General features: G+C 51.8%; 2 protein-coding genes across 2 annotated transcripts in view; both read left to right on the forward strand.

Moving 5' to 3' along the window:
• ZNF470 (zinc finger protein 470) overlaps nucleotides 1-11,675 on the forward strand; it is a 35,747-nt gene extending 24,072 nt beyond the window's left edge. The window contains exon 7 of the mRNA XM_043434708.1: nucleotides 10,733-11,675. Within this exon, the coding sequence (XP_043290643.1) occupies nucleotides 10,733-11,290 (558 nt within the window). The 3' untranslated portion in view covers nucleotides 11,291-11,675. The remainder of the gene's footprint in view (nucleotides 1-10,732) is intronic.
• Nucleotides 11,552-24,980, forward strand: part of SMIM17 (small integral membrane protein 17) — a 19,108-nt gene continuing 5,679 nt past the window's right edge. Inside the window, exons 1-4 of the mRNA XM_043434795.1 lie at nucleotides 11,552-11,675; nucleotides 13,330-13,456; nucleotides 14,427-14,538; nucleotides 22,714-22,964. Of these exons, the coding sequence (XP_043290730.1) occupies nucleotides 13,351-13,456; nucleotides 14,427-14,538; nucleotides 22,714-22,964 (469 nt within the window). The 5' untranslated portion in view covers nucleotides 11,552-11,675; nucleotides 13,330-13,350. The remainder of the gene's footprint in view (nucleotides 11,676-13,329; nucleotides 13,457-14,426; nucleotides 14,539-22,713; nucleotides 22,965-24,980) is intronic.

Below are 24,980 nucleotides of genomic sequence, written 5' to 3' on the forward strand. Positions count from 1 at the left end.
ACTTAGAAAATCCAAAAGAGTATAGCAAAGAGGATCAGAATTACCCTGGATTTCATTCCAGGAGGTAACCACCCTCAAGTGTATCTTTCTCTCTCTGGAAGCATGTTGTTTTGCAAAAATATGAATCACCCCAGCTGAGCAATTTCTATATCCTGCTTTTTCATCGAAGATTTTTTCCTGAATGTTTCTATACATTGTTAAAAACTATTTGGTAAAATCTGTTTTAATGACTCCATAGAAATTTCATCTTGGGACTGTACCTGGCTTACTAAATCGTCCCCCCACTGTTGGATATTTATTTGTCTCCAGTTTTTAATGGCTGTTGGGTATTTATTGTGCATGCGTGTGCATGCTCAGCCACATCTGACTCTGCAACACCGTGAACTGCAGCCCACCAGGCTCACCTGTTCATGGAATTTCCCAGGCAAGAATCCTGGCGTGGGTCGCCAGTGCCTTCCCCAGGGGACCTGCCCGACCCGGAGACTGAGCCCCCGCTTTCTGCATTGGCAGGCACAGAGAGCCACTGCAAGTGGGATCTAAGTGACAAGTGGGTGTGTGGATAAACAGACTTAAGTGACAAATGATACAAGCTCTGAGCACGATAGGTGAGAAATGGTGTCACACGATCTCTTCTGAGTAACAGTGTGTGTATATTAGTGAGGTCTGATTTTTAGAAAACGTTTATTAGCCATTTCTATGGGGGGGTTAAATGATCTATCCTGTGCTTTCCCAGTCTCCAGGAATCCTAGTATCCTTAAAGATTTTAAAGAAGTGTATTGTGAAAGAAAAATTGAAAACGACTCCATTTTAGATAGCACTGCCATTCTGAGTGAAAACCCCTCCCGAGAAGAAGAAAAAAAACTTTTTCAAACCAAGCAATCAGAAGGAGACAAGTTGCCCTCCACCCCTAGGCAATCTAAGAAGGGCGGGAAAGTCCCTCACCCCACCCTCACCCCACCAAGACTTCCCGCTTCCCCTGCTGCACAGTGTGAATTAACCAATCCCCTTAAGCTTCCCTTCCCGCACACAGTATGAATTAGCCAACCCCCCTCAGCTTCCCTTCCCGCTTCCCCTGCTATACAGTATAAAAAAGATTCGCTGCTTTCACTCAGGGCTCCTTCGCCATTGTGTGAAGAGAGTCCCTGCTCGAGCTTGTAATTAAGTTCCTCACTGCTTTTGCATCGATCCGCGGCCCCTGTGGTGTTTGGTGGGATTCCACGATCCGGGTACAACATGTATGTGAAAATATTTGTGGCAAATATACTTCCCAGCTTTGCTTTTCATTTCTTATTTTATATTTTTTGTGCCCAAAAGCATTTATTTTCAAAATTGAGTCTTTTTCTTTCCTCTTCTGGTGCCTTCCCTTGTTTTTAAGCTGTGAAAGGGTTTCTCCATTCAATACAGGTCACACACCACTTGTAGTTTGTTGTTTTTTTCCCCCCATTTATCATTTTGATGTTAATAGTGAACTTCTGAATCCACCTAGAATTTATTTCAATGTCTAAATGTGTCAGTTTGCTGGGGTCCAGCCTCAGCAGGATCCAGAGGTGCCCTCAGGATGAACGGCGTCCGGGAGAGAGAGAGAGACCAAACGGGGGTTGCAGCAGAGTCTGGCAAATCTTTATTTTTTACCGTAGCTTTTATATTCTAAGTTAGTACATTTTTAAGGGGAAGATAGTTTAATATTACATCAGCTTATCCTTCATGAAACCAGGGTGTTTTCTGCATGCTTCTTTGTGAGAGAGAGTCTTGTACATTATCTTCTGGCCTTGGGGCCTATTGACATTTTATGACCTAGGTGAATGCAAAGCTGTTTTCCGTAATCTATTCTTTGTTGAACACAAAGGTCAGTCCTTTTGCAGAAGTTATCAGTTAAATTTATCTAAAAGGTTTACCACACGAAGACTCTGCAGCTCCAGTCAGGCAGCGCCTGTTTAGCATTCCTGGTTAAAATGAACAATTTTCTAAATCTTTCACTATAACCGCTTTTAGAATAATATTTTTATGTTCTCTAATAGGGCTTCCTCGCCCCCGAAGGCTCTGTGCCTATTAGGGCCTTTGTGTGATCAGGTTCTTTATGCTGTGTATGATTAAGGTGTTGTGAGCGGTCATGTGCATTAGTACGCATTTGCCAAGCAGGCTAGAATGCCAGCAAAGGGGTCTAAACTGAAACACTCCTTTCATCCTGGATAATCTTAAGGGATACCACCATCCGGGGGACATATTAATTAAAGTTCTAAGTTGATTCTGTTTGGAGAGAGATCAGGGAAGGCCTTTTACCTGTGTCACAGAAATTAGGGAGTAGTCTAATACAGCAAGCATCAGAAAGACAGAGATCATCTTTAAGGTGAGCGCCGGGGCAGCTTTTTGAAATCCCTGAGGTCCTGATCTGCCTTGCTTGTCAGGGCTTCTCCTCACGGCCTTGTCGTGGGTGGGATCTCGTGTGCCGGCTCCCGGCATCAGTTCACTCACCTATAAGCTCTGATGTGTTGTGCCTTGATAAACCTGTATCAAGATACACCCCACATACCACAGAATGTACAGTTCATGGGTTTATGGTATATTCACAGAGTTGTGCAACCATTACCACAGTCAATTTTAGAACATTTTCATCATCCCAAATGGAAATGTGTGCCCATGGGCACTCACCCCCATTCCCTCCATTGACCAGCCCCTGGCAACCAGTCATTTACTTTTTTTTTTTTTCATTTATTTTTTGTCTCTGGATTTTCTCTGAAGTTCATCCACATTTTAACATATGTCAGAGCTTCATTCCTTTTAATGGCTGGATGACATTCCACTGTGTGGTTAGACCACGTGTCATTTATCCATTCATTGGCCGATGCGCATTCGGGTTGTTTCCACTTTAGGTTAGTAGGAATGCCGCAGCTCAGACATGAGTTTGAACACATGTTCTCAGTTCTCTTGGGTGTATACTTAGGAGTGGAATAATATAACTCTGTTTAACCATCTAAGGAACTGTCAGACTATTTTCCAAACCAACTGCACCATGATGTCTTCATTTTGTCTGTGATTATCATCTTGATTTCTTCTTTTACCTACATAATTTAGAAGGACTTGTCGACTGTTTTTGTTTCAGTATAGTTGGGATTTTTTTCTTAAAGTGTTTTTTCTTTTTTCTTCTCAATCACATCTAGTATAATGCTGATTTTTTTTTTTTTTAATAGAGCCTATCTTCACCTCTGGAACTTGGGGAGGTTTTCCTTGTGGTGAATCAGTTTGTGCTGTTAGGAAACCAAAACAGATGAATCACTAGAATGAGTGGCCTTCGACATGCACATGCAAAAAACTCAGGTTTGATGCCTTTGGGGCTAAACTTTACTTCCAGGGAAGTCTCCTCAGCTATCCAGAGGAAAGTGGCCCATGCTCTCTGCCTTGTAGCATCCTTTGCTGTAAAGTGTTGGCTCTGAGACTCCCAGGACTGTCCATCATGTTTTCAGTGGCCACCTCCACCCCCGCACCACAGCCCCAACACAGAGCATGGAGGCCACTCAGTAAATACATTATGTATTGAACAAGTTCACTGAGATGGGGCACACTAAGAGAAGACTCTCTGAAGACATTACTGTATTTTAAAAATTAAAATAAGTTAAAAAACAAAGTGGGCAGGAGGAAACTTTTGGAGGTGATGGATAAGCTTATGGCTTCAATTGTGGTGATGTTTCATGGGTGTACGCTTTCCAAACTTATCAAGTTGTATTAACTAAATACGTACAGATTTTCTATGTCAATCATACCTCATAAAGTGCTTTTTTAAAAAGAATTGTTAGCAGGACTGGCCAAAGGACATATGGGCCAAAGAATCAAATAATAATATCATATAATATAACTATGACTACTAATACATATATATAATATACAAATCAAATGTCAAAATTAATAAAACCTAATAGTTGACATTCACTGAGAACTTACTCCAGCCATACCAGATACTGTGCTGGAACCATGTATGCATTCCCCCGTTCACCTCCGTGACAACTCCGGAGGGGGGCATTGTTATCCTGAAGCCCATTGACCAAATGAAGCTCGGAGACGCTAAGGCAGTTGCCCAAGGAAACACCGCTGTTGAGGGGTAGAGCCAGGATTGCTTTGCAGGCTCTCAGGCTCCTGAGCACACACCCTCAGCCACTGCGCGGGACTGCTTCCTCATCCAGTAGGAGTGACCCCCGAGGCAGAGGAGCCCCGTATGAGCCCAGAGCCCCTGGGCGGGCACACGGGTCCATGGCAGGACTGGCCAGGAGGTGAGGCCTCCTCTCAGGAGGTTAAGTCAGTTCAGGGTCCACGGGCTGGGGGGCTTAGAGCATTCGGGAGAGCCAGGGACCTGTGGGGTGGGTGGCAGTCACAGCAGCTGATGGTAATTAAGCACCTACTGTATGCTGGGCATCAAACATGGATTAACTCATTTAATCCTCACAGCATCCTTACCCACAGATCCATTCAAGAACTATTCATTGAGGGACTTCCTTGGTGGCCCACTGACTAAGACTCTGCATTCCCAAGGCAGGGGGCCCGGGCCCATTCCCTGGTCAGGGGACTAGTTCCTGCATGCCTCAGCTTAGAGTTTGCATGCCGCAACTAAAGGTCTCACACACCACAACAAAGACTGAAGATCCAGCATGCCACAACTAAGACCCCATGCAGCCAAATAAATAAATACAGATTTTTTTTTTAAAGAACTATTCATTGAGTGCCTACTATTTGCCAGGCATTGTACCAAACACTGGGGAAATAGTAGTGAGCAGGGCAGATGTACTGGTTTGCTAGGGCCGCCATAGCAAAGTACCATGGAGAGGGAGGCTTAAACAACAAATGTTTTCTCACAGTTCTGGAGGCTGGAAGTCCAAAATCAAGGTGTTGGGGGACTTTCCTGGTGGTCCAGTGTTGGTCCTTTAATGCACCGGAACCTGGTGGTCTGGAGTCGACAATAAGAAAGTAAGAGAGAGAGAGGCTGGTATCCCCTGGTTTACGCGGAAAGCCCATAGAGTCCTATTCTTAGGGAGCGCGCTGCTGCACGTGGGCACCAGGCGCCCTCTCGAGTGGGTGAAGGCACAGTGCACCTTCTCGAGAGGGTCTTAGAAGCCCGGGCAAGAAAGTGAGCTCAGCGGGCCTCCGCGCTCCAAGGAATTAGCCAGAAAGAGAGAGAGAGAGAAAGAAAGAAAGAAAGACACGGGGAGCAAAGCTCTGATGGAGCAAAGGTGTTTTAATCAACATGGCATGGGCATATATACTGTCTTACAAGGTGGTTATTCTCAGCAAAGACAAAGATTAAAATTCCAGACTTACAAAACATAAGACGATCCCTATTAAAGAGAGAGTTGCAAACAATCACCTTTTATTAAGAAGTAAGAGGGTACTTATCACTGTAATGAGAAATGCCTGGATTCCTCAGCCCTGGGAAAGGCGTGCCTCTCCTCTTAATTCCTGAATATTCAGGAATTAATAAGGGCCGGAGGGTTCCTGACAGATCCAAAACAGCACACAGGAAGCCTCTTGTTAAATGCCTCCTGACAGTCCAGTGGTTAAGAATCCACCTTCCAATGCAGGGGATGCGGGTTTGATTGCTGCTTGGGGAACTAAGATCCCACACGCCTCGGGTCTACTAAGCCCAGGTGCCACAACTAGAGAGGCTCGTGCACCACGGGGAAGCAAAGTGCACCACATGCTTCAGCGAAGACCCAGCGCAGCCAAACAGACAAACAAAAGATGAAATCACGGTGTTGGTGGGGCCACACGCCTTCAGAAGGCTCTAGAGGAGGGTCGGTTTCAGGCCTTTCTCCCACCTTCCAGTAATTCCTGGGCTATGGTACCATAATTGCAGTTTTCACACGGTGTTCTCCATATGGGTGTGTCTGTGTCCACATTTCCCCTTTTGATAAGGGCACCAGTCAGACTAGGGCCCGCCTACTCCAGCAGGACCGCATCTTAACCAATGGCCCTGTTTGCAAAGAAGGTCCCGTTCTCAGGTGCTGGGGGTAGACTTCAACACGTGGATTTGGCGGGGGGGGGGGGGGGGGCATAATTCAACCTAGAACAAACACTTAGAATAGTACCTGGTGGGTACAGGGAGGGGGTGGGAAGAATAGTCCCTGGCACATAGCAACTGCCTATGAAATTGTTGCAGGAAGGGGGACCCCTTCCAGGGCCCGAAACTGGGCTCTTGTCTAACACTCGGAAATGAATTGTCCGAGGAGACACATGCTGACAAAGCAAGAGACTTTATTGGGAAAGGGCACCCAGGTGGAGAGCAGTAGGTAAGGGAACCCAGGAGAACTGCTCTGCCGCGTGGCTTGCAGTCTTGGGTTTTATGGTGATGGGATTAGTTTCCGGGTGGTCTTTGGCCAATCATTCTCATTCAATCTTTCCTGGTGGCGCACGCACGGCTCAGCCAAGATGGATGCTAGCAAGAGGGATTCTGGGAAGTGGGCGGAGAGGCACACAGGAGACAGTGTCTCCTCTCGACCTTTCCCGAACTCTTCCGGCTGGTGGTGGCTTACTAGTTCCGTATTCCTTATCAGGATCTCCTGTCATAAAACAACTCATGCAAATGGTTACTATGGGGCCTGGCCAGGGTGGGCGGTTTCAATCAGTGTGCTTCCCCTAACAACTTGATAGGTGTGGTGACCTACAATTGATGACACCATCATCATCACTACCATTATTATTACCATAACCATCGTCATCACCACCACCATCACCACCGCCATCACCAGCATCATCGTCATCATTACTCTGCTCAGCCACATTCATTTCATCCCCAGGGCTTACAGCTCAGCCAGAAAGGCGCTTGTGTTCCCACTACATGAACTTCTCACCACTCATCAATGGTCTCATCTGCCTTTTAAGCCTCAGGTCTCTGCCCAAGCTCTTCCTCCCTCCAGAATCTCCCCCAAGGACCTGACCACAGAACCTCCCCCACAGACTACACTCAGTGCCACCTTTCTAAAGTCTTCCCAGATGCCCCCTAAAGCTGCCGTTGCTCAGAAACCTGGAGACTTTTGTTTGTACCTTCATGACAGTATCGACGCGATTGTGGGCCAGTTACCGGTATTCTCACCTGCCGCTCCTGTGAGGAACTAGTTGTTAAACCTCCCATGTCTGTCTCCTAGCACTTCACTCGGTGCCTACAGCTTGGTAGAGGTTCAGGCATCTTTGGTGAATGACTGGATTCCATTTAGCTTTCTGCCTTTGCTGGGGCTTCCCTGGTGACTCAGATGGTAAAGACTCTGCCTGCAATGCTGGAGACCTGGGTTTGATCCCCGGGTTGGGAACATCTCCTGGAGAAGGGAATGGCTACCCACTCCAGTATTCTTGCCTGGAGAATTCCATGGACAGAGGAGCCTGGCGGGCTACAGTCCTTGGGGTCGCAAGGAGTCAGACACGACTGAGTGACTAACACACACACAACAATGAATATGTTGATTCACTGGATTATGATCATTTTGCCTTTGAGTCCTTCTCTCTCTCAAGCCTGTGACTTTCTGCTCTGAACAGCCTCACATTTGTTTTATTTCTCTGTTAGAGGGCCATCCCCAAATAATGAGGCACGGAGAAAACCGAGGGGCAGGTCCTTGTTGAAATGACTTCAGATGCATCCCAGGTGCCCTTCCTAAACCCTCCCGGCTTTTCCATCCATTCCTCCAGACCTCTGTGAGGAGGGCCCTGTGGCGAGTGGTTGTGGGTTTCCTCTTGCAGGAGTCAGTGATGTTCAGGATGTGACTGTGGACTTCACCCAGGAGGAGTGGCACCAGCTGGAGCCTGCCCAGAAGGGACATGATGCTGGAGAACCTCCAGAACCTGGTCTCGCTGGGTGAGGGGCCGCTCCTCTGAGTTACTTGCCATCAGCCTGTCACATGAGGACAACAGAGAGATAAAAGATGGACATGTGATGACATAGAAATCACACTACTCAAAGCTAAAACTAAAGTTGACAGATGATGCAATGTGGAATAATATTTACCACATGGATAGCAGTGAAAGGATTGAAAGTAAAAGTGTTAGTCACTCAGTCATGTCTGACTCGTTGCGACCCCATGGACTGTAGCCCACCAGGCTCCTCTGTCCCTGGAATTCTTCAGGCAAGAATACTGGAGTGGGTTGCCTATCCCTTCTCCAGGGGATCTTCCCAACCCAGGGATTGAACCCAGGTCGTCCCACATTGCAGGTGGATTATCATCTGAGCCACCAGGGAAGCTCAAAGTGAAGGTGATAGTAGCTCAATCATGTCTGACTTTGTAGCCTGCCAGGCTCCTCTGTCCATGTAATTCTCCAGGCAAGAATACTGGAGTGGGTTTCCATCCCCTTCTCCAGTTCTTCTTCTCAACCCAGGGATCGAACCCGGGTCTCACATATTGCTAGGAGATTCTTTACTGTCTGAGTCACCAGAGAAACCCTAACCTTCAGGGGATTATAATTATACAAAGAGCTCCTAGGAATAAATAAGAAAAAGGCTGCATGATGGCCAGACTTAGAGCTGGCAATTCATAGATGTGGAAATACACTTTATAAAAGATCACACTTTATAAAAGATTTTTAAACCTTGTGCTTAGTTGCTCAGTCATGTCTGACTCTTTGTGACTCCATGGACTGTAGCCCACCAGGCTCCTCTGTCCATGGAATTCTTCAGACAAGAATACCGGAGTGGTTGCCGTTTCCTTCTCCAGGGGATCTTCCCAGCCAAATTATCAAACTATGTCACCTGTGTCTTCTGCATTGCAGGTGGATTCTTTACCTGCTGAGCCACCAGGGAAGCCCCTTTAAACCTTACTAGTAGTCAAAGAACTAGTAATATAAACTGAGCCAAAGAAATAGTTTTTGCTCATGAGGTACACAGAGATGGTAAAGAATAATAGCCTGAATTATGAAGTTATCAGAAAGGGACTCTGTCCTTTTAGGAGTATAATGTTGGGACAACTCTTTTGGAGGACAGCTTGGCATTAGCAACCAATTTTGAACGATTCCATTTTTAGAGATCTATCCTGTAAGAAATCTTTCTCTTAAGTGTGCAAAAGTTGCCATAGGGGAAAAAAAAAGAAAGAAACGACCTAAATGCCCACCTATACAAGACTGACTAACGTATCAAGGTGTAGCATAGGATAGAAGCCATGCTTTTCAAAGATGAGCACTCTTTGTAGGCACTGACATGGAACGGTGTCCCTTGTTGTTGTCCGGTTATTCGACTCTCTGCAACCCCATGGACCACAGGACACCAAGCTTCCCTGTCCTTCACTGTCTCTCAGAGTTTGCTCAAACTCATGTCCATCGAGTTAGTGATACCATCCAACCATCTCATCCTCTGTCGCCCACTTCTCCTGCCTTCAATCTTTACCAGCATCAGGGTCTTTTCCAGTGAGTTGGCTCTTCGCATCAGGTGGCCAAAGTATTGGAGTTTCAGCTTCAGCATCAGTCCTTCCAATGAATATTCAGGGTTGATTCCTTTAGGATTGACCGGTTTGATCTCCTTGAAGTCCAAGGGACTGTCAAGAGTTTGCGGTGGAGGGGTGGCACATAGGCTTGAGAGGCATCCGCATACAGAAGATGCTAAAGCAGCACAATATTGTAAAGCAGTTACCCTCCAACTAAAAATAAGTAAACTTTTTAAAAAGAAGAAGCTACCTAAGTCCAGACCGTGAAGGTCTGGCATCACTTAGCTGAGGGGTTCTCAAACTCAAGTGCTGGTGAGACCAGGTGGGGATTTATATGCTTTTTATTGCCTCATAGAAGTAAGGGCTTTTTGTGACTGTATCCTCCCACTTTTCACGACATTGTTGTGTAAGATCTCAGTTTTTAAATGCCAGGAATGGAGCCATCAGGTCTAGGATACAGAGTTCCCACTAACGGAACTCAAGACTGGAAATAGGACTGAACAGGATACCTGTAGGAGGGGGTTGGAGACTCCCCTTGGTCGTGATTAGCAAGGAAGGATGGACGTGTGAAAAGAAGAGGTCTGCAGCCAGCCCACGGGGATACCTGCGCCCCAGAACTGGGCATCTGAGGATGGGAGTGAGGCCCCCAGCCGGGTGGGGTGGGAAGGGATGGAGCTGGAAGGCGGGGTAACCTTCACATGCCACCAAGCGCAGCTGTATCGGTATTCTTTCTAATAAAAGCTGATACTCTCAGACGCCTAACCGGCAGGGGATGTTCAAGACGGACTCTGCAGTAACCCGTTACTCGGGTTTGCGCGCCTCCTGACCCGCCCCCTGCTCTCCTCCCAGCTCCCAAAGGGACACCCGTTGTTAGCTCCCCTCCTCGGTCGGTTCTGCCCGCTCGAGCGGCGTGCGCCGCCAGCGCACTGCTCTGCTCTTAGCGGCTCCGTCTCTGCCCCGCGGTTTACCCATCCCCGGGCTTGGGAAGTTCCTTCCTTCCAGCACTAACCCTGTGCGTTTCCTCCCGTCTTCCTCCGCCCCCTCCAGACGTGGACAGACGGCCCGCAGTGAAAGAACCGGACCCGAAGAAGGAGAGTTTGTAAGAATGACCATTCGCAGAAGGGCCCGCAAGGCACGGGGCTGGGGGTGCCGCGCTGGGCGGAGCGCGCACGCAGGGTGACCGCGTGGCCACGCCGCGGGGGAGCGCTCCGACCCGTCCGGGGCGGCGGGGAACCTCCCGGCAGTCGGCCCCTGAGTGCCCCCCGGCGGCCCCCAGGTGGGCCATGCGGGGAAAGGGCCTCGCAGGTCACTCGGACCTCGGGAATCCCTCCAGGCCGGACGCGGAGAAGAGCGCCTACGGCTGCAGCGAGTGCGGCAAGGCTTTCTGCCGCAGCTCGTCGCTGACGAAGCACCAGCGCATCCACACCGGCGAGAAGCCCTTCCGGTGCGACGCGTGCGGGAAGCAGTTCCTGGAGCGCTCGTCGCTGGCCGTCCACCGGCGCGTGCACACGGGCGAGAAGCCGTTCGCCTGCGGGGACTGCGGCAAGGCCTTCAGCCAGCGCATGAACCTGACGGAGCACCGGCGCACGCACACCGGCGAGAAGCCCGGCGCGTGCGGCGCGTGCGGCAAGGCCTTCCGGAAGACCTCGTCCCTGGCGCAGCACGAGCGGGTGCACACGGGCGAGAGGCCGTTCGCGTGCGCGGACTGCGGGCGCGCCTTCAGCCAGCGCATGCACCTGACGGAGCACCGGCGCACGCACACGGGCGAGAGGCCCTGCGCCTGCGGGGACTGCGGCCGCGCCTTCAGCAGGAGCTCGTCGCTGACGCTGCACCGGCGCAACCACAGGGGCGAGAGGCCGTACGCGTGCGGCGAGTGCGGCAAGGCCTTCAGCCGAGCTCCTGCCTGACCCAGCACCAGCGGCTGCACGTCGGCGAGAAGCCCTACGCCTGCCCCGTCTGCGAGAAGCACTTCACGGGCCGCTCGTCGCTGGTGGTGCACCAGGTGGGCCACACGGGCGAGAAGCCCTATGCCTGTGGCGAGTGCGGGAAGGCCTTCGGCCAGAGCGCCTGCCTCATCGAGCACCAGCGCATCCACACGGGCGAGAAGCCCTCGGCGCGCGCAGAGCGGCAAGGCCTTCATCAAGAACTCGCTCACCGTGCACCAGCGGACCCACACCGGGGAGAAGCCCTGCGCGTGCGGCGAGTGCGGGAAGGCCTTCGGCCGGAACACAACCTCGCGCGGCACCTGAGGGTCCACATCTAGGGAGGCTGGGGCCCCCCAATCTGCACCAGGTGAACGGGGTCCTAGGATCGGAGTCTCCGCCAGGTGGGCGGGTCCTTAGCTTGACTCTCCACCAGGTGGGCGGGTCCTTACCTCGGCTGTAAGCGGGGGCGCTATGACTTGGGGGCCCAGGGTGGCGCAGCCCCACACAGTCTTAGGGTTCGGGGATCCAGGACAGGCTCCCGGTTTATGCGCGCTACTTGGCCCGGCGTCCTCATCTCTGTACCAGAAGGCACGCTCCTCCCTGCCCAGTGTACTGGGAACGCTGCGAAGTTGGATGTGGCTGGAAACTCAGGGGAGCACCAGGAACCCGGGGCGCCGGAGTTCCAATCCGAGCTCTCAGTAAATAAGCGCCGGGCTGGAGCGTCTCCAGCCTCCGGTCTTCGTTCTGATAGTACGGTGGGGAGGGGCGTGGAGGAGGCGTCTGGATAAGAGCGTGGGGACTTTTCTCCTCTTGGCACACACACCCGCGGTCTAGCCCTAACCAGGTGGTCACCGTCTGTGAGTTCCCTAAGATCTAGAGGGGGACCCTCCATCCTTCCACATCCCAGCCCCGCTGCAGCCTCGCTGAACCGTCCCGGAAGACCCCACCCCACTCCAAGCTAACAAGTGGTAGAAGATGGCAAGTTATTCGTGAGGCGGGAAAGTTTTTTATTCAGAGTTACCAATAACAGTAACTGCTTCAGATGCCAAAGTTTCTCATGGTGGTCTGTTCAAAATCTTTTTAATAAAACTTTTCACGAAGCAAGTCCAACGTCATAGAAACAGGGACCGGGTGTGCAGTCGAAGTCGGTTTCAGTGCTTGTGGGAGAAGGTCGGGGAGTGAGTAGCAGCAGGCCTAATATTCAGGGTTAAATACTTACCGGATTCAATAAGCTTGCGTGCTGGAGTCTCTTTTCATAGTTGTTTTTGCAGTTGAACTTGAAGGAATGTACTCAGCTTGACCTGAAGCTTTGTGTGCACATCGAGTTCCCTGAGTCTCCTCTTTCTGGGACCTTTTTTGTTCGGCTGGTTGGTTTTGCTGCAGGCTTTCAGGATCTCAGTTCCCCAAGCAAAGACCGAACCCAGGTTAAGGCAGTGAAAACCCAGAGCTCTAACCACTCGGCCACCAGGGAATACCGGGGCCTTTCCCACCACTTTTGTTGTTTTAATGTTCAGTGCTACTGGTCACAAATGTTCTGGTATGTCTGAGTGTCCCACACTTCCTGATGCCAGTGTTCACGAAGAATAAATAATTCATTTTAAGCAACCACTTAGATCTGTTGGAGAAGGGATAGGCTACCCAATCCCCTATTCTTGGGCTTCCCTTGTGGCTCAGCTGGTAAAGAATCCACCTGCAATTTGGGAGACCTGGGTTCAATCCCTGGGTTGGGAAGATACCCTGGAGAGGGGAAAGGCTACCCACTCCAGTATTCTAGCCTAGAGAATTCCATGAACTATAGTCCATGGGGTCACAAAGAGTCGGACACGACTGAGGAACTTTCGCTTTCACTTTTTACATAAGTGCACTTCGTGTTGCAGGTCAAAAGAGCAGCCGCTCAGCCATGTATAAACATGAACAGTTTTTGAATGTCTGGCAGGGTGTGGGCATCAGGGTGGGCTTGATCCAGGCGCCGTGCATCAGCCACGGCTCTGACTCCCCTCACCCACTGGTCTCGTCCTCAGGCTGGCTTCCCTCGTGGCTTCATGTGGTTTCCAACAGCTCCTCTTGACACATTTCCCCAGTCACATCCAGTTGGAGACAGGCCTCTTCCAGTCATTGGCAAAAAAAAAAAAAAACCACAAAGCAACGGTAAGTTTGTTTCAGTTGTACTCAGCAGGAACTGATTATTCTGAGAGGAATGCCACGGGCTGCTTGGCTTAGATCTGGGTCTCGCCCCCATCCCTGAAATAGTAGCTGGGGAAGGGGAATGAGTGGGAGTGACTGCCCAGATCGGCCTGAAACCACCGTCCACCCTCGACATGGGTGTGGGGTCGGTTCCACCCAGGTCACAGTCAAGGAGAAGCGAGTGACTCAAGGAAGCCAGCCCCAAGGTCATGATGCTGCTGGAGGCTAACATTTAAAGTCAGATGGCCTCTCTGATTTTTGTCATGACCGTGGGCTTCTGCTGCACAACAAATGTCTGTTCTGACATTCTTTGGTCACCGGGAGGGCCTTCAGTCCTGTCTGTCCTCTGGGCTCCAGGTCACATCTCTTTGCTTCAACTTTGGTCTCCATCGGCAAGACCAGATGTCACGTGACCAGGTTTCCTGCTCGGGGCTGGGGGGTAGTGTGTGGCCAGGAGAGTGACCGTGGCTCCCAGGGCAAGTGTGAGCCCTGGGAGCACACACGAGGGTGAGCACCAGCCGTGACTGAGCGGGCTCCTTGTAGCCCTCTGTGCCGCGGTTCACTACTTTAAAATGGGGGTACTGGGCGTCTCTGGGCTTCCCAGCTGGCTCAGTGGTAAAGACCCCTCCTGCCAAGTTAGGATACACAGGTCTGAACCCTGGGTGGGGAGGATCCCCTGGAGGAGGACAAGGCAACCCACTCCAGTATTCTTGCCTGGAGAATCCCATGGACAGAGGAGCCTGGTGAGCTACAGTCCACGGGGTCGCAGAAGCATCGGACATAACTGAGCGACTAAACAGTTGGGCATCTCCGGAGTCGGTAATAGGGCAGTCGGGGGCAGCTAAGCGGCAGGTCCTGGCAACACAGCCGCAGACAGCAGGGCCCCCGCCCTCGCCCTGTCTCTCTCCTGCTTCCTCACCTCTCTCTGTTTCAGACAAAAAACCCACGCGGTCCCACTCCTTGTGGCCATTTGGGACTTCCATCCCTGGGGACGCAGGGCTGGTCAGAGCCGGCTGCCAGCCCACCAGCTTTCCAGCCTGGAGGAGGTGAGTCTGATCCATGTCTCAGCGCCCGGAGGAGAAGCGGCCCAGTGTGTCCCCTCATGTGCCTCGTGGTTCACAGCCGGCTCCCCTCAGACCTACGTGGTGGCTGGGAGATGTCGTCTAGGGGCAGATCCAGGACGAAGTGGAGACCCCATCCCTTGGGCGGCATGTGATGGCCTGTCCAGGCAGATCGTGTAGTCGGTCCGCCCCCACCACCTCCAGCCCTCCCCCCCCCCCCACCCGCTTCTGGAGACGCTCTGGGGGTCGGCATCTGGCAGCGGACGGGGGAAGAGCAGCTGGCGGTGGCCCAGGTTTTCCTGGACTCAGCAGTCTCAGCACTGGAGGGTTCACGCCCCCTCCCGGTTGCAAGTGGGAAATGCGGTCTTTGGCAGGACTGACTCAGCAGGAAGGAAAGTGAAGAGGGGGTAGGGGAGGAGGGGTCGCTGTCTCCCCGGCCCGCAAAATGCAAAGCGAGTGCTCAAGTTCCCCAGTACCAGGGAGACAGCAGCCAGTTGTAAAAGGCTCAGTTTCTAGCCGTTTGGGGGTGTTGTAGATTGCACATGTTCCCCCCAAATTCAAATGCTGAGACCTTAACACCCAGTAACTTCAGAACATGACTGTACTGAAGATAAATGGGACTCTATGAGGTCATACGTCTGGGTGCTAAGCCAAGGACTTCTCCCTTCTGAGAGAGAAACACGAGGCCACATGTAGACAGAGCGACAGACACGTGAAGAGGCCACAAGAGGACCACCATCTGCAAGCCAAGGAGAGAGGCCTCCAGAGAAGCCAGCCCTGCCCACACCCTGTCACAGTATGCCACAGTCAGGAAGGAAAGTCAGTTTGCACCCTTTCTCCTGATCCCCAGATAAGAAGACACTCCCTGTAAGCCTGGAATTCAGGCAAAACCAGCTTTATCCCTGAGTTTTGCCATATGCTGAGATTTGAGGATCTTGGGACTTCCCTGGTGGCCCAGTGGTTAAGATTCTGTGCTTCCACTGCAGGGGCAAGGTTCAATCCCTGGTTGGGGAACTAAGATATCACAGTCAAAAAAGAAAATAAGAGAGATTTGATGATCTGTCATGAACTTTTGGGCTTTGTTAATCATTTTAACAAAATTAGTAGGTCTTCCCTGATGGTCCAGTGGTTAAGACTCCATGCTTCCAATGCAGGGGGTGTGGGTTTGATCCATGGTCAGGGAACTAAGATCCCACATGCCCTGTGGCATGGGGAAAAATAATTTATTTTTAATCTTACCCAATTCAAGTCCCACATAATTTGAGACTAATCCTAATGAAAGATGGTTGGCACATTTATTCACCAACTAAAATGATGCAAAGCAACACAGTTTACACAGTTATTTGCAAGTATGGATTTTTGAGGTTTTTTTTAATTGCAAAAGGCTTCTTGTCATTTCCAAAAGTGCCACTAAAAAGGTCCTGATTTCAAATGTTTATAAATATTCAAGGTAGCATGAAATATAGTCCTGATGTATTTATATAAATTACAATAATATCCTTGCAGTCCCCACCTCACAAGATCAAAATGAAGCCTCATCAGTAAGTTACATATACATATAGGGGCTTTCCTGATGGCTCAGTAGTGAAGAATCCGCCTGCAATGCAGAGGATATGGTTTCCATCCTTGGGTCTGGAAGATTTCCTGGAGAAAGAAATGGTAACCCACTCCAGTATTCTTGCCTGGGAAATCCCATGAACAGAGGAGCTTGACGGGCTACGGTCCATGGGGTCACAAAGAATCAGACATGACTTGGTGACTGCGTGCGTGCATACACACACACACACACACACACACACACACACACACACACTCTCATCGAGCTTTCCCCATCTCATTTCCCTGCCGCCCCCAATCTAACGTAACCAACAACCTGAGTCCTGGCACATCTTTTTCATGTTTTCTTTTTTATACATTTGTACATTTCTCTCTCACAGATGCTTTGGAAACTTTGTGTTAGTAATTCCAGTAAGAAGTAACCAGGTCCTGCCTTCCTAAGAGCCAAAATGACTCTGCAGTTTCTTCGTTTGTTTTTCGCTCTTTTGCATTCATTCCACGCTCGCCAGAGCCCAGAGAGCTTTGTTTCCAGGCACCAGCAGGGTCAGGAGGATGTGTACTTTGAAAAGTGACAGAGAGGGAGGGAGGGAGGGAGGGAGGGAGGGAGGAGGGGGAGAGAGAGAATCTCCAGCTCGTTTGCCCAGAGGTTCAGCACCACGGACAGGTCTGCCTGAAAGATTTCAGCACCACGGACAGCGCGGGAAACCTCCTTTCTCCATTGCTTCTGTGGGTGCAGAACTTCCTGGTGGTTCGGCCATAAAGAATCCGCCTGCATCGCAAGAGACCAGGGTTCGATCCCTGGGTTGGGAAGATCCCCTGGAGAAGGAAATGGCAACCTACTCCAGTGTTCTTGCCCGGAGAATTCCATGGACAAAGGAGCCTGGCAGGCTACAGTCTGTGGGGTTGCAGAATCGGAGATGACTTAGCGACTAAACCAGCACCACCTGCTGGATGCGTGTCCTCTCTGAGCAGAGTTTTGAGCCCGCGCCCAACCCTCACCCGCAGGGTCCTTGAATGCTGATATCCGAGTAATCCAGGCTCTCCTGGTGCTGATCTCAGCAACTCGGGCACTGAACACTTAACGTGCACCAAACGGGATTTGGGGTTTTCTCCACGCACACAAAAACGCGACCCTACTTGGTGCACCAGGCGGCACTCAACCGGCCAGGGTCAAAGCTCAGAAGGCTTTCCTCTGCTCTCCTTCCACCCGTGCTTGCGGACTCTCAGCTGCAACTCTAACTACTCCTTGAGTCTGTCCGCAGTGTTCCACACCCACTGCCACCGCCTCACTCCGTCGTTTCCCACCTGGTTCACTGCAGCAGCCTCCTAACTGACCCTCCCACTGTGCCTATGATGATGAAGACCAGTGAGCGCTCAGTCGTGTCCGACTCGTAGTGCCCCCATGGACTGTAGCCCGCCAGGCTCCTCTGTCCTTGGGATTCTCCAGGCAAGAATGCTGGAGTGGCTTGTCATTTCCTCCTCCAGGGGATCTTCCCCACCCAGGGATGGAACCCGCGTGTCTTATTGGCAGCCGGGTTCTTTACCACTGCGCCGCCGTGGGAAGTCACTGAACCTATAGCCCCTTGTATATCATTTCTTGTATAATAGTTTTAGTGATGCTTTGAAAATTTAAATCGTATTATATCACACCCCTCCATGGATTCCCAGCACACCTACAATAACATTCAAAGATATTACAGTGGCTTTAAAACCCTGGATGCCTCTCTGACATTTTCCCCCATCACTCTCTCCCTTGCCTGACCACTCTGGTCACGCTGGCCTCCTTGTTGTCCCTCTGGACCTTTGTGCATGCTGCTCTCCCTGCCACAAATTCTTGCATAACTGGTTCCTTGCCACCTTTCAGGATTAAGCTAAAAATGCTGCAGCTTAAAAAAGATCACCACCCGGGCTTCTCTGGTGATCCAGTGGTTACGATTCCACATGTCCACTGCAGCGGGGGCAGGTTTGATCCCTGGTCAAAAAACTAAGATCCCCTGTGTCTTGCAGTATGGCCAAAAAAGCAACTCCCATCTAAAGTGGCCTCACCGTTACAATCACATTGTAATTGTACAATGTACAATATGATTGTACAATACGATTACGATACAGGGATTTATTGTACAATAAGTGTACAATACAATTACATACTTCATAGAATTAGCACAAACTATGTTTTGTATTTTTTAATTACCTTTTGTCTAACATCATTACTAGCATGTAAACTTTATTAAGCCATATATCTTGACTGGCCTAGTCACCCAAAACAAAGCATCTAGCACATAGCCGCTGTTTCATAATTATTTGTCGAATGAATGAATGAATGAATTTTCAGCTAGTCATGGAGCCCTGAAGAGATGTCAACAGCACTCGACTTCTGCCAGAATGGTGGTCATATGTGCTGGCCCAGGTTGTTTTTGTTTTTAATTGATTTGGCTGTGCTGGGTCTTCATCTCTGCACGGGTTTCCTCTAGTTGTGGCAAGCAGGGGCTACTCCACGAGTTTGTACGCCACAACAAAGACCTGGTGCAGCCAAATAAATAAACAATTAAAAAAAAATAAGACTATAAAGAAAGACTATTTCCACTCCCTCCCTAATTATGACTTTGTTGAAAATTTTAAGTTTTGATATAGCCTCCAGGAGAGCGATTTGGCAGAGTTCACTGTATTGTATTACTGATAATAATAGCAGCTAACAGCTAATAGGGGCTTCCCTGGTGGCTCAGTGGTAAAGAATCCGATTGCTAATGCAGGAGACTAGGGTTCGATCCCTGAGTTGGGAAGATCCCCTGACGAAGGAAACGGTAACCCACTCCAGTACTCCTCCCTGGGAAACCCCATGGACGGAGAAGCCTGGTGAGCCACGGTCCATGGGGTCACAAGGAGTCAGACGTGACTGAGAAACTTAGCAACCAAAGCTAATAGCTGTTAAGCGGAGTATATACTTTCTTTACTTTTTACCTTCAGAGCAGTGCTGGCAGGTGGTAAGCATACTTCTTCCCACTTAACAGAATGGGAAGCTGAGGCACAAAATGACAGGTGACACACCCAAGGACAAGCTAGTGGCCAGGGCAGGCGGTCTGGCCTCAGGGTCCCCGCACTGTGAAACTCCTGCCCCATCTCCTCCCGCCTCCCCCCACCCCAGGCGCTGGTTGTAGACTAGGAACCACCAAGAGGCCTGCGAAGTTGCGCAGCCGGGGACCTGCCCATCCGGCGGGGGCCGGAAGGCTCGTTCCACTCTGGCCCACGCTCCCCGCGTGCGCAGCCCCACAGCCGCACTGCTGACACGTGCTCACCGTCGCCCCTCCGCTCTCCTCCCCCGCCCCCTGCAGGCGCCGGCTCCCCGGGAGGTGGGGGCCGGAGGGGAGAAGGCCGCTCGCCCGCTCTGACTTCCCCACCTCCCGCAGCCTCCGCGTCTGCGCAGCCGCGGCCCCTGCGGCGCCAGCTCTGCGGCGCTGGACAGGGTGTGTTTGGGGAGCGTGAGTCCTCCGAGGGACCCCGCGGGCAGGAGCCGGGCGGGGGAAAGGGGCTGGGGGCTCGGACGCGGGCCGGGGACGCGCGCGTGTGAGCGTGCATGCGTGCCGGGGTGAATGCGCACGGGGTGAGGAAGAGGAGGCGCCCCAGGGGGTGTGGGTCTGGGTGGGGGGAGTGTCCAGGTCCCGCGAGTGGCAGTGGGCTGGGCTGGGGCTGCGGTTCGCCCAGTTTCTCCGTCCCGCCCTGTCTGCCTGCCTCCGTGCGAGGAACCGGGAACCGCCCTGCCTGCCTGGCGCGTCAGCTGCGTGCGTGGGTGCTCGGGTCTGGCGGGGGTCCGGGATCTGAGCTCGCGGGAGCCGCGTGTTAACCGCGCCGTCCCTGTGTGCCCGCGCGTGCGCCCGGGAGCATGTGTGCGCCGTGTGTCTGCCTGGGCACGTGTGTACCGCCTGCACGGGCGAGGAGCGCGCGCGCTGGAGTCGGTCCGGTGTAGGGTCCCTGCCTGGCCCCTGTTAGCTGCGTGCCTTTGACCAAGGGCCTTCCCAGTCTGTAACAGAACAGACTTGCGGCAGTAGCTGCCGCGGTGAACAGCCGGCGGCGAGGATTAGGTTATAGAAAGAGGCGGAGTTCTCCGCAGCGCCTGACCCCCGGGGGCTGCGCCAGGAAGCGGCGGTTGCAGTTACTTTACTGTGGTGATGGTGATGGTTACTGCGTCTCCGTCTTCCTCCTCCTCCTTTTTTCAGACATCCGTAGTTTATTGTTTGTTTAGTCCAAATACATTCAAAGTGGAAACTCAAAGAATACTTTCCACCTGAAACAAACTAGATACTACCTAGTATACACGCTTAACACATTACAGCAATAAAGATGACAATCTGTTGTCTTATACACCTACTAAAGCCAATGGCAGAGCCGGTTTGGTTGCAATAGTGAAATGGTCTGTACTTCTCAGAGGAAGACAGGTCACTATGATAATATGATAAGATAATACTTGAGGCTCTTAGGTGTGAATTCACACACACACACCCCTGTCACACCCGCAGATTTCTCTCTGTCCTGTGCCCCTCCCTCCTCCTCCATGAATCGTGTTCTGCATCTTGTGACTTGGGTCAGGGGACTCTTGTCTGCTCCATCCCTCACCCCCTCACCTGCTTTCTCTCCACTTCCCATGTCTTCTTACCCCTCAGCTAAAACACAGGGTTAACTGTTTGATATGTGATCATTTACCTCGAGAGGCTAAAAGCTGGTTCTGTGTTCTTGTTCTAGGGCGTTGCATGTATTAACCACCTTCCACAATGTAACCCACTGAGTATCCTCCTGAACAATCATTTAAAAAAGGAGCACAGGGTCCTGGTGGTTGAGTGGCTAAGACGCCAGGTTCCCAAAACAGAGGGCCCAGGCCCGCTCCCTGGTGGGGGAACTAAGATCCCGCATGCAGTCCAGCAGATCCTATGAACAGGCTGAGTGTGAAAAAATAAATCGAGAGCTTCCTGCCTCCTTGTGTCTTTTACTTTCACTCTTCTGAAAGTGAAAATGAAATTCGGGTCCAAGACACTCTCTACCTAAGGGAAGCATGAGGAAGTTCAGCGGAGGCCAGTGTGGCGAGAGGACACGGGCAGTGGAGTTCTACCAAAGGGCGCTCCACTGCTCTGTGGACAAGCCGCCCAGTTCCGCCCAGTGAGGACGCGGGCCCGGAGCCCCCATCTTCTGATTTCTGGAGAAAACACTGGAAATCTGTATTCACAGTTGACATTGTCCACATGTTAAAATGCCAATAATTATTTCCAAAGCTTGAAAGGAAGACATCGTGTAAGCCAACTGCACAGGCGGTGGGGCCAGGTTAGACCCTGGGGCTGCCCGTTCGCAGCTGCGTTGTGGGCTGGGGCGTGTGGAGGGGGTGCGGAGAGGAGGCTGTGAGCACAGAGGTTTCCCAAGAAAACAAAAGCAGAAGCTAGCGTTGGCAGGAAAGTAGCGAGACAGCCCCAGTAGGGAGTAGTGTTTATTGCTTTGGGCTGCTTAATTTTCATCTCATGCTGGGTGCAGCTGGTTCGCAGTGCTGTGTTGGTCTCAGGTGTTGAGGGAGGTGACTCAGTTACACTCGTACCTGTGTTCTGTTCTTCTCCCATCGAGGCTGGTACAGAACAGAGTCCAGTTCCTCATGCTGCTCCATAGGTCCTTGCTGACATTGTATTTTGGCTTTAATATGAGACGTAGTGAACTGTGTGTTTTTAGCTGAGGGGTGAGAAGGCATGGGAGGTGGAGAGAATGCAGGTGAGGGGGCGGGGGATGGAGGAGACAAGAAAAAAAAAGTATTTATATATTCTTGGCTATGCCAGGCCTTCGTTACAGCACTCAGGGTTTGCAGCATGCGGGATCTTTAGTTGTGGTGTGTGGGTCGGTTCCCTGCCCGGGGATGGAACCCTGGCCTCCTGTATTGGGACCTTGGAATCTTAGCCACTGGACCGCCATGGAAGTCTCTAAATTAGATTTTTTTTTTTAAGCCTTGTCTGTCAAATACTCCTCCTCCTCCTCCTCCTTAATGATCACAGAGGAGAAAGTCAAGGCGGCAGGGGGCTTGAGGGAAGACTAGGGTCCTTCTTTCTGCAGCCAGAGGGGTTACGTCGGCGGGGGTGGGGGGTACTCTCTTTTCCTAAAAGCTTCTGGGTCTATGCTTTGGTTGTGGAGTGTGTGTGTATGGAATGTTTGTGTGTGTGTGTGTGTTTTCACACTTGCCTGCACCACCCTCTGGCCATCCTCTCTAAACTCCCTATTCCCTTTCTTGTTTTATTTGTCTCTAGAGCATCTGTCATCGTTTGACATATTGTCTCTCTGCCCCACCCCCGCCTCTAGCGTGCACGTCCCAAGAGGGGCGCTGTGTTCTGCTCTCTGATGTATCTCTCTAGTTGCTGTTCGGTCGCCCAGTCGTGTCTGACTCTTTGCAACCCCACAGACTGCAGCCCACCAGGCTCCCCTGTCCTTCACTGTCCTCCGGAGTTTGCTCAGAATCATGTCCACTAGCCGCTGATGCTATCTAATCTTCTCATCCTCTGTTTCTCTGGCACCCAGGAGTTGTCCTGGCACAGGGCTGACACCCTGCAAACATTTGCTGAGTGACTGATGTCTGTCAGTCCTCAGGTTCCGACTCCTGTTCCCTGGGGAGCTCAGCAGGACCCTGGAACAGGGGGAGAAGTGGCCTGTCTTTCAAGTTCCACATTCTGAAGAGATGCAGAGCCTCAGACCTGAGCAGATCCGGGGGCTGCTGGAGCCCGAGAGGGCGAAGACGCTGCTGCCTCGGGAGAGCAAGGCCTGGGAGAAGCGTGCTGCCCTCGCCGAGGACTGGGTGGCTGTGGAGGCCGGGCGCTCCGGCTGCGGCGGCGAGGACAGAGGTGAGGCCCGGGTCGTGTGGGAGGCGGGGGCGGCGGAGGCCGTGGCGGAGCCTGGGGAAAGGGGGCTTCATCCCGCTGCTCCTCTCAGCACATTTCTTATGGAGCCTGTGTCAGTCAGCTTTCTGCTGTGTAAAAGTCAGCCCAAAGCTGAGTGGCTTAAAGCCACAGTCACTACCTGCCGACGATTCTGCGGTTGGCGATGCACGTGGCCTCAGGATAGCTCTGCTGCCCCTGCCTGTGTTTGCTCCCGCTGTGCAGCCGCAGTGGATTGAAAGGCAGCTGGTGCGTCTGAGGCGGCCCTACTGGGGCGTCTGGGTGGTTGGAGGGTGCCGACGTGTGGCCATGTGTCTCCAGCAGGCTTGTTCAGGGTTATTCTCATCGGGGTGGTTTAAGAGTTCTTAGGACAAACAAGATACGGAAGACCCCAGGTCACAGCACTTGTTCAGCCTCTCCTGGCAACCTAGCAGCTCGTGGGTGTACAGAGGGTGGTGTCGTCTGCTGAGACGGGGACAGCCCGGACGGCACCCCCACCGCAGAGTGACGGCCGAACCTTCCGCCAGGAAAGGGCTCTTCCTTCTTCCCCGGGAGATCGGCAGGCCTGGGACCAAGGTGGGGCAACAGAAACGTCACTTCCAGCAGTAAGGAGGAGGTTTAGGGCTCCTGGCAGGACCTGGGTGCAAAAGAGTGGGAAATACCCATCTCTGGTTCCACGCCTGGTTCTCTCCAGTTGATGGGTGACAAGAATGTTGAGATTCGAATATGGGGAGATTTCTTCACTGGAGGCTGGAAGCTGGGGAAGCCTCCATCCTCCTGGCTTAACTCTGTGGCTTTTTCTTCTGCTCCCTCACTCAGTTTTTGCCAGAGGCCTGTAGAAAAGGAACTGTTGTACCCATTTACCAGGAGGTGGAATAGAGGCTCAGGTGGTGAGTCACATCAGGCGACTCCGTTTAAGTCTTCTGGGTAGTTAGTGGCAGAAATGGGATCAGAACTCAGGCCTCTTCTTCTCTCCACCCCGCCTGAACCACATGGAGTGTGTGTCTGTGCGTGTGTTAGGATATCAGCAGGAAAGGTACGGTGAATGGGAAGAACGCAGCACCCAGCCAGCTGGCATGCACAGTGTGTGTGTGTGTGTGTGAGACTGTGTGTGTCTCTGTGTGTGTGTGTCTGTGTGTGTGTGTGACTGTGTGTGTGTGTGCGTCAGGATATCAGCAGGAAAGGTACGGTGAGTGGGAAGAACGCAGCACCCAGCCAGCTGGCCTGCACAGTGTGTGTGTGTGTGTGTGTGTGTGAGACTGTGTGTGTCTCTGGGTGTGTGTGTCTGTGTGTGTGTGTGACTGTGTGTGTGTGTGCGTCAGGATATCAGCAGGAAAGGTACGGTGAGTGGGAAGAACGCAGCACCCAGCCAGCTGGCCTGCACAGTGTGTGTGTGTGTGTGTGTGTGTGAGACTGTGTGTGTCTCTGGGTGTGTGTGTCTGTGTGTGTGTGTGACTGTGTGTGTGTGTGCGTCAGGATATCAGCAGGAAAGGTACGGTGAGTGGGAAGAACGCAGCACCCAGCCAGCTGGCCTGCACAGTGTGTGTGTGTGTGTGTGTGTGTGAGACTGTGTGTGTCTCTGGGTGTGTGTGTCTGTGTGTGTGTGTGACTGTGTGTGTGTGTGCGTCAGGATATCAGCAGGAAAGGTACGGTGAGTGGGAAGAACGCAGCACCCAGCCAGCTGGCCTGCACAGTGTGTGTGTGTGTGAGACTGTGTGTGTCTCTGTGTGTGTGTCTGTGTGTGTGTGTGACTGTGTGTGTGTGTGCGTCAGGATACCAGCAGGAAAGGTACGGTGAGTGGGAAGAACGCAGCACCCAGCCAGCTGGCCTGCACAGTGTGTGTGTGTGTGTGTGTGTGTGAGACTGTGTGTGTCTCTGGGTGTGTGTGTCTGTGTGTGTGTGTGACTGTGTGTGTGTGTGCGTCAGGATATCAGCAGGAAAGGTACGGTGAGTGGGAAGAACGCAGCACCCAGCCAGCTGGCC

This window comes from Cervus canadensis, chromosome 18, assembly GCF_019320065.1.
Source record: "Cervus canadensis isolate Bull #8, Minnesota chromosome 18, ASM1932006v1, whole genome shotgun sequence".
NCBI classification, from domain to species: domain Eukaryota; kingdom Metazoa; phylum Chordata; class Mammalia; order Artiodactyla; family Cervidae; genus Cervus; species Cervus canadensis.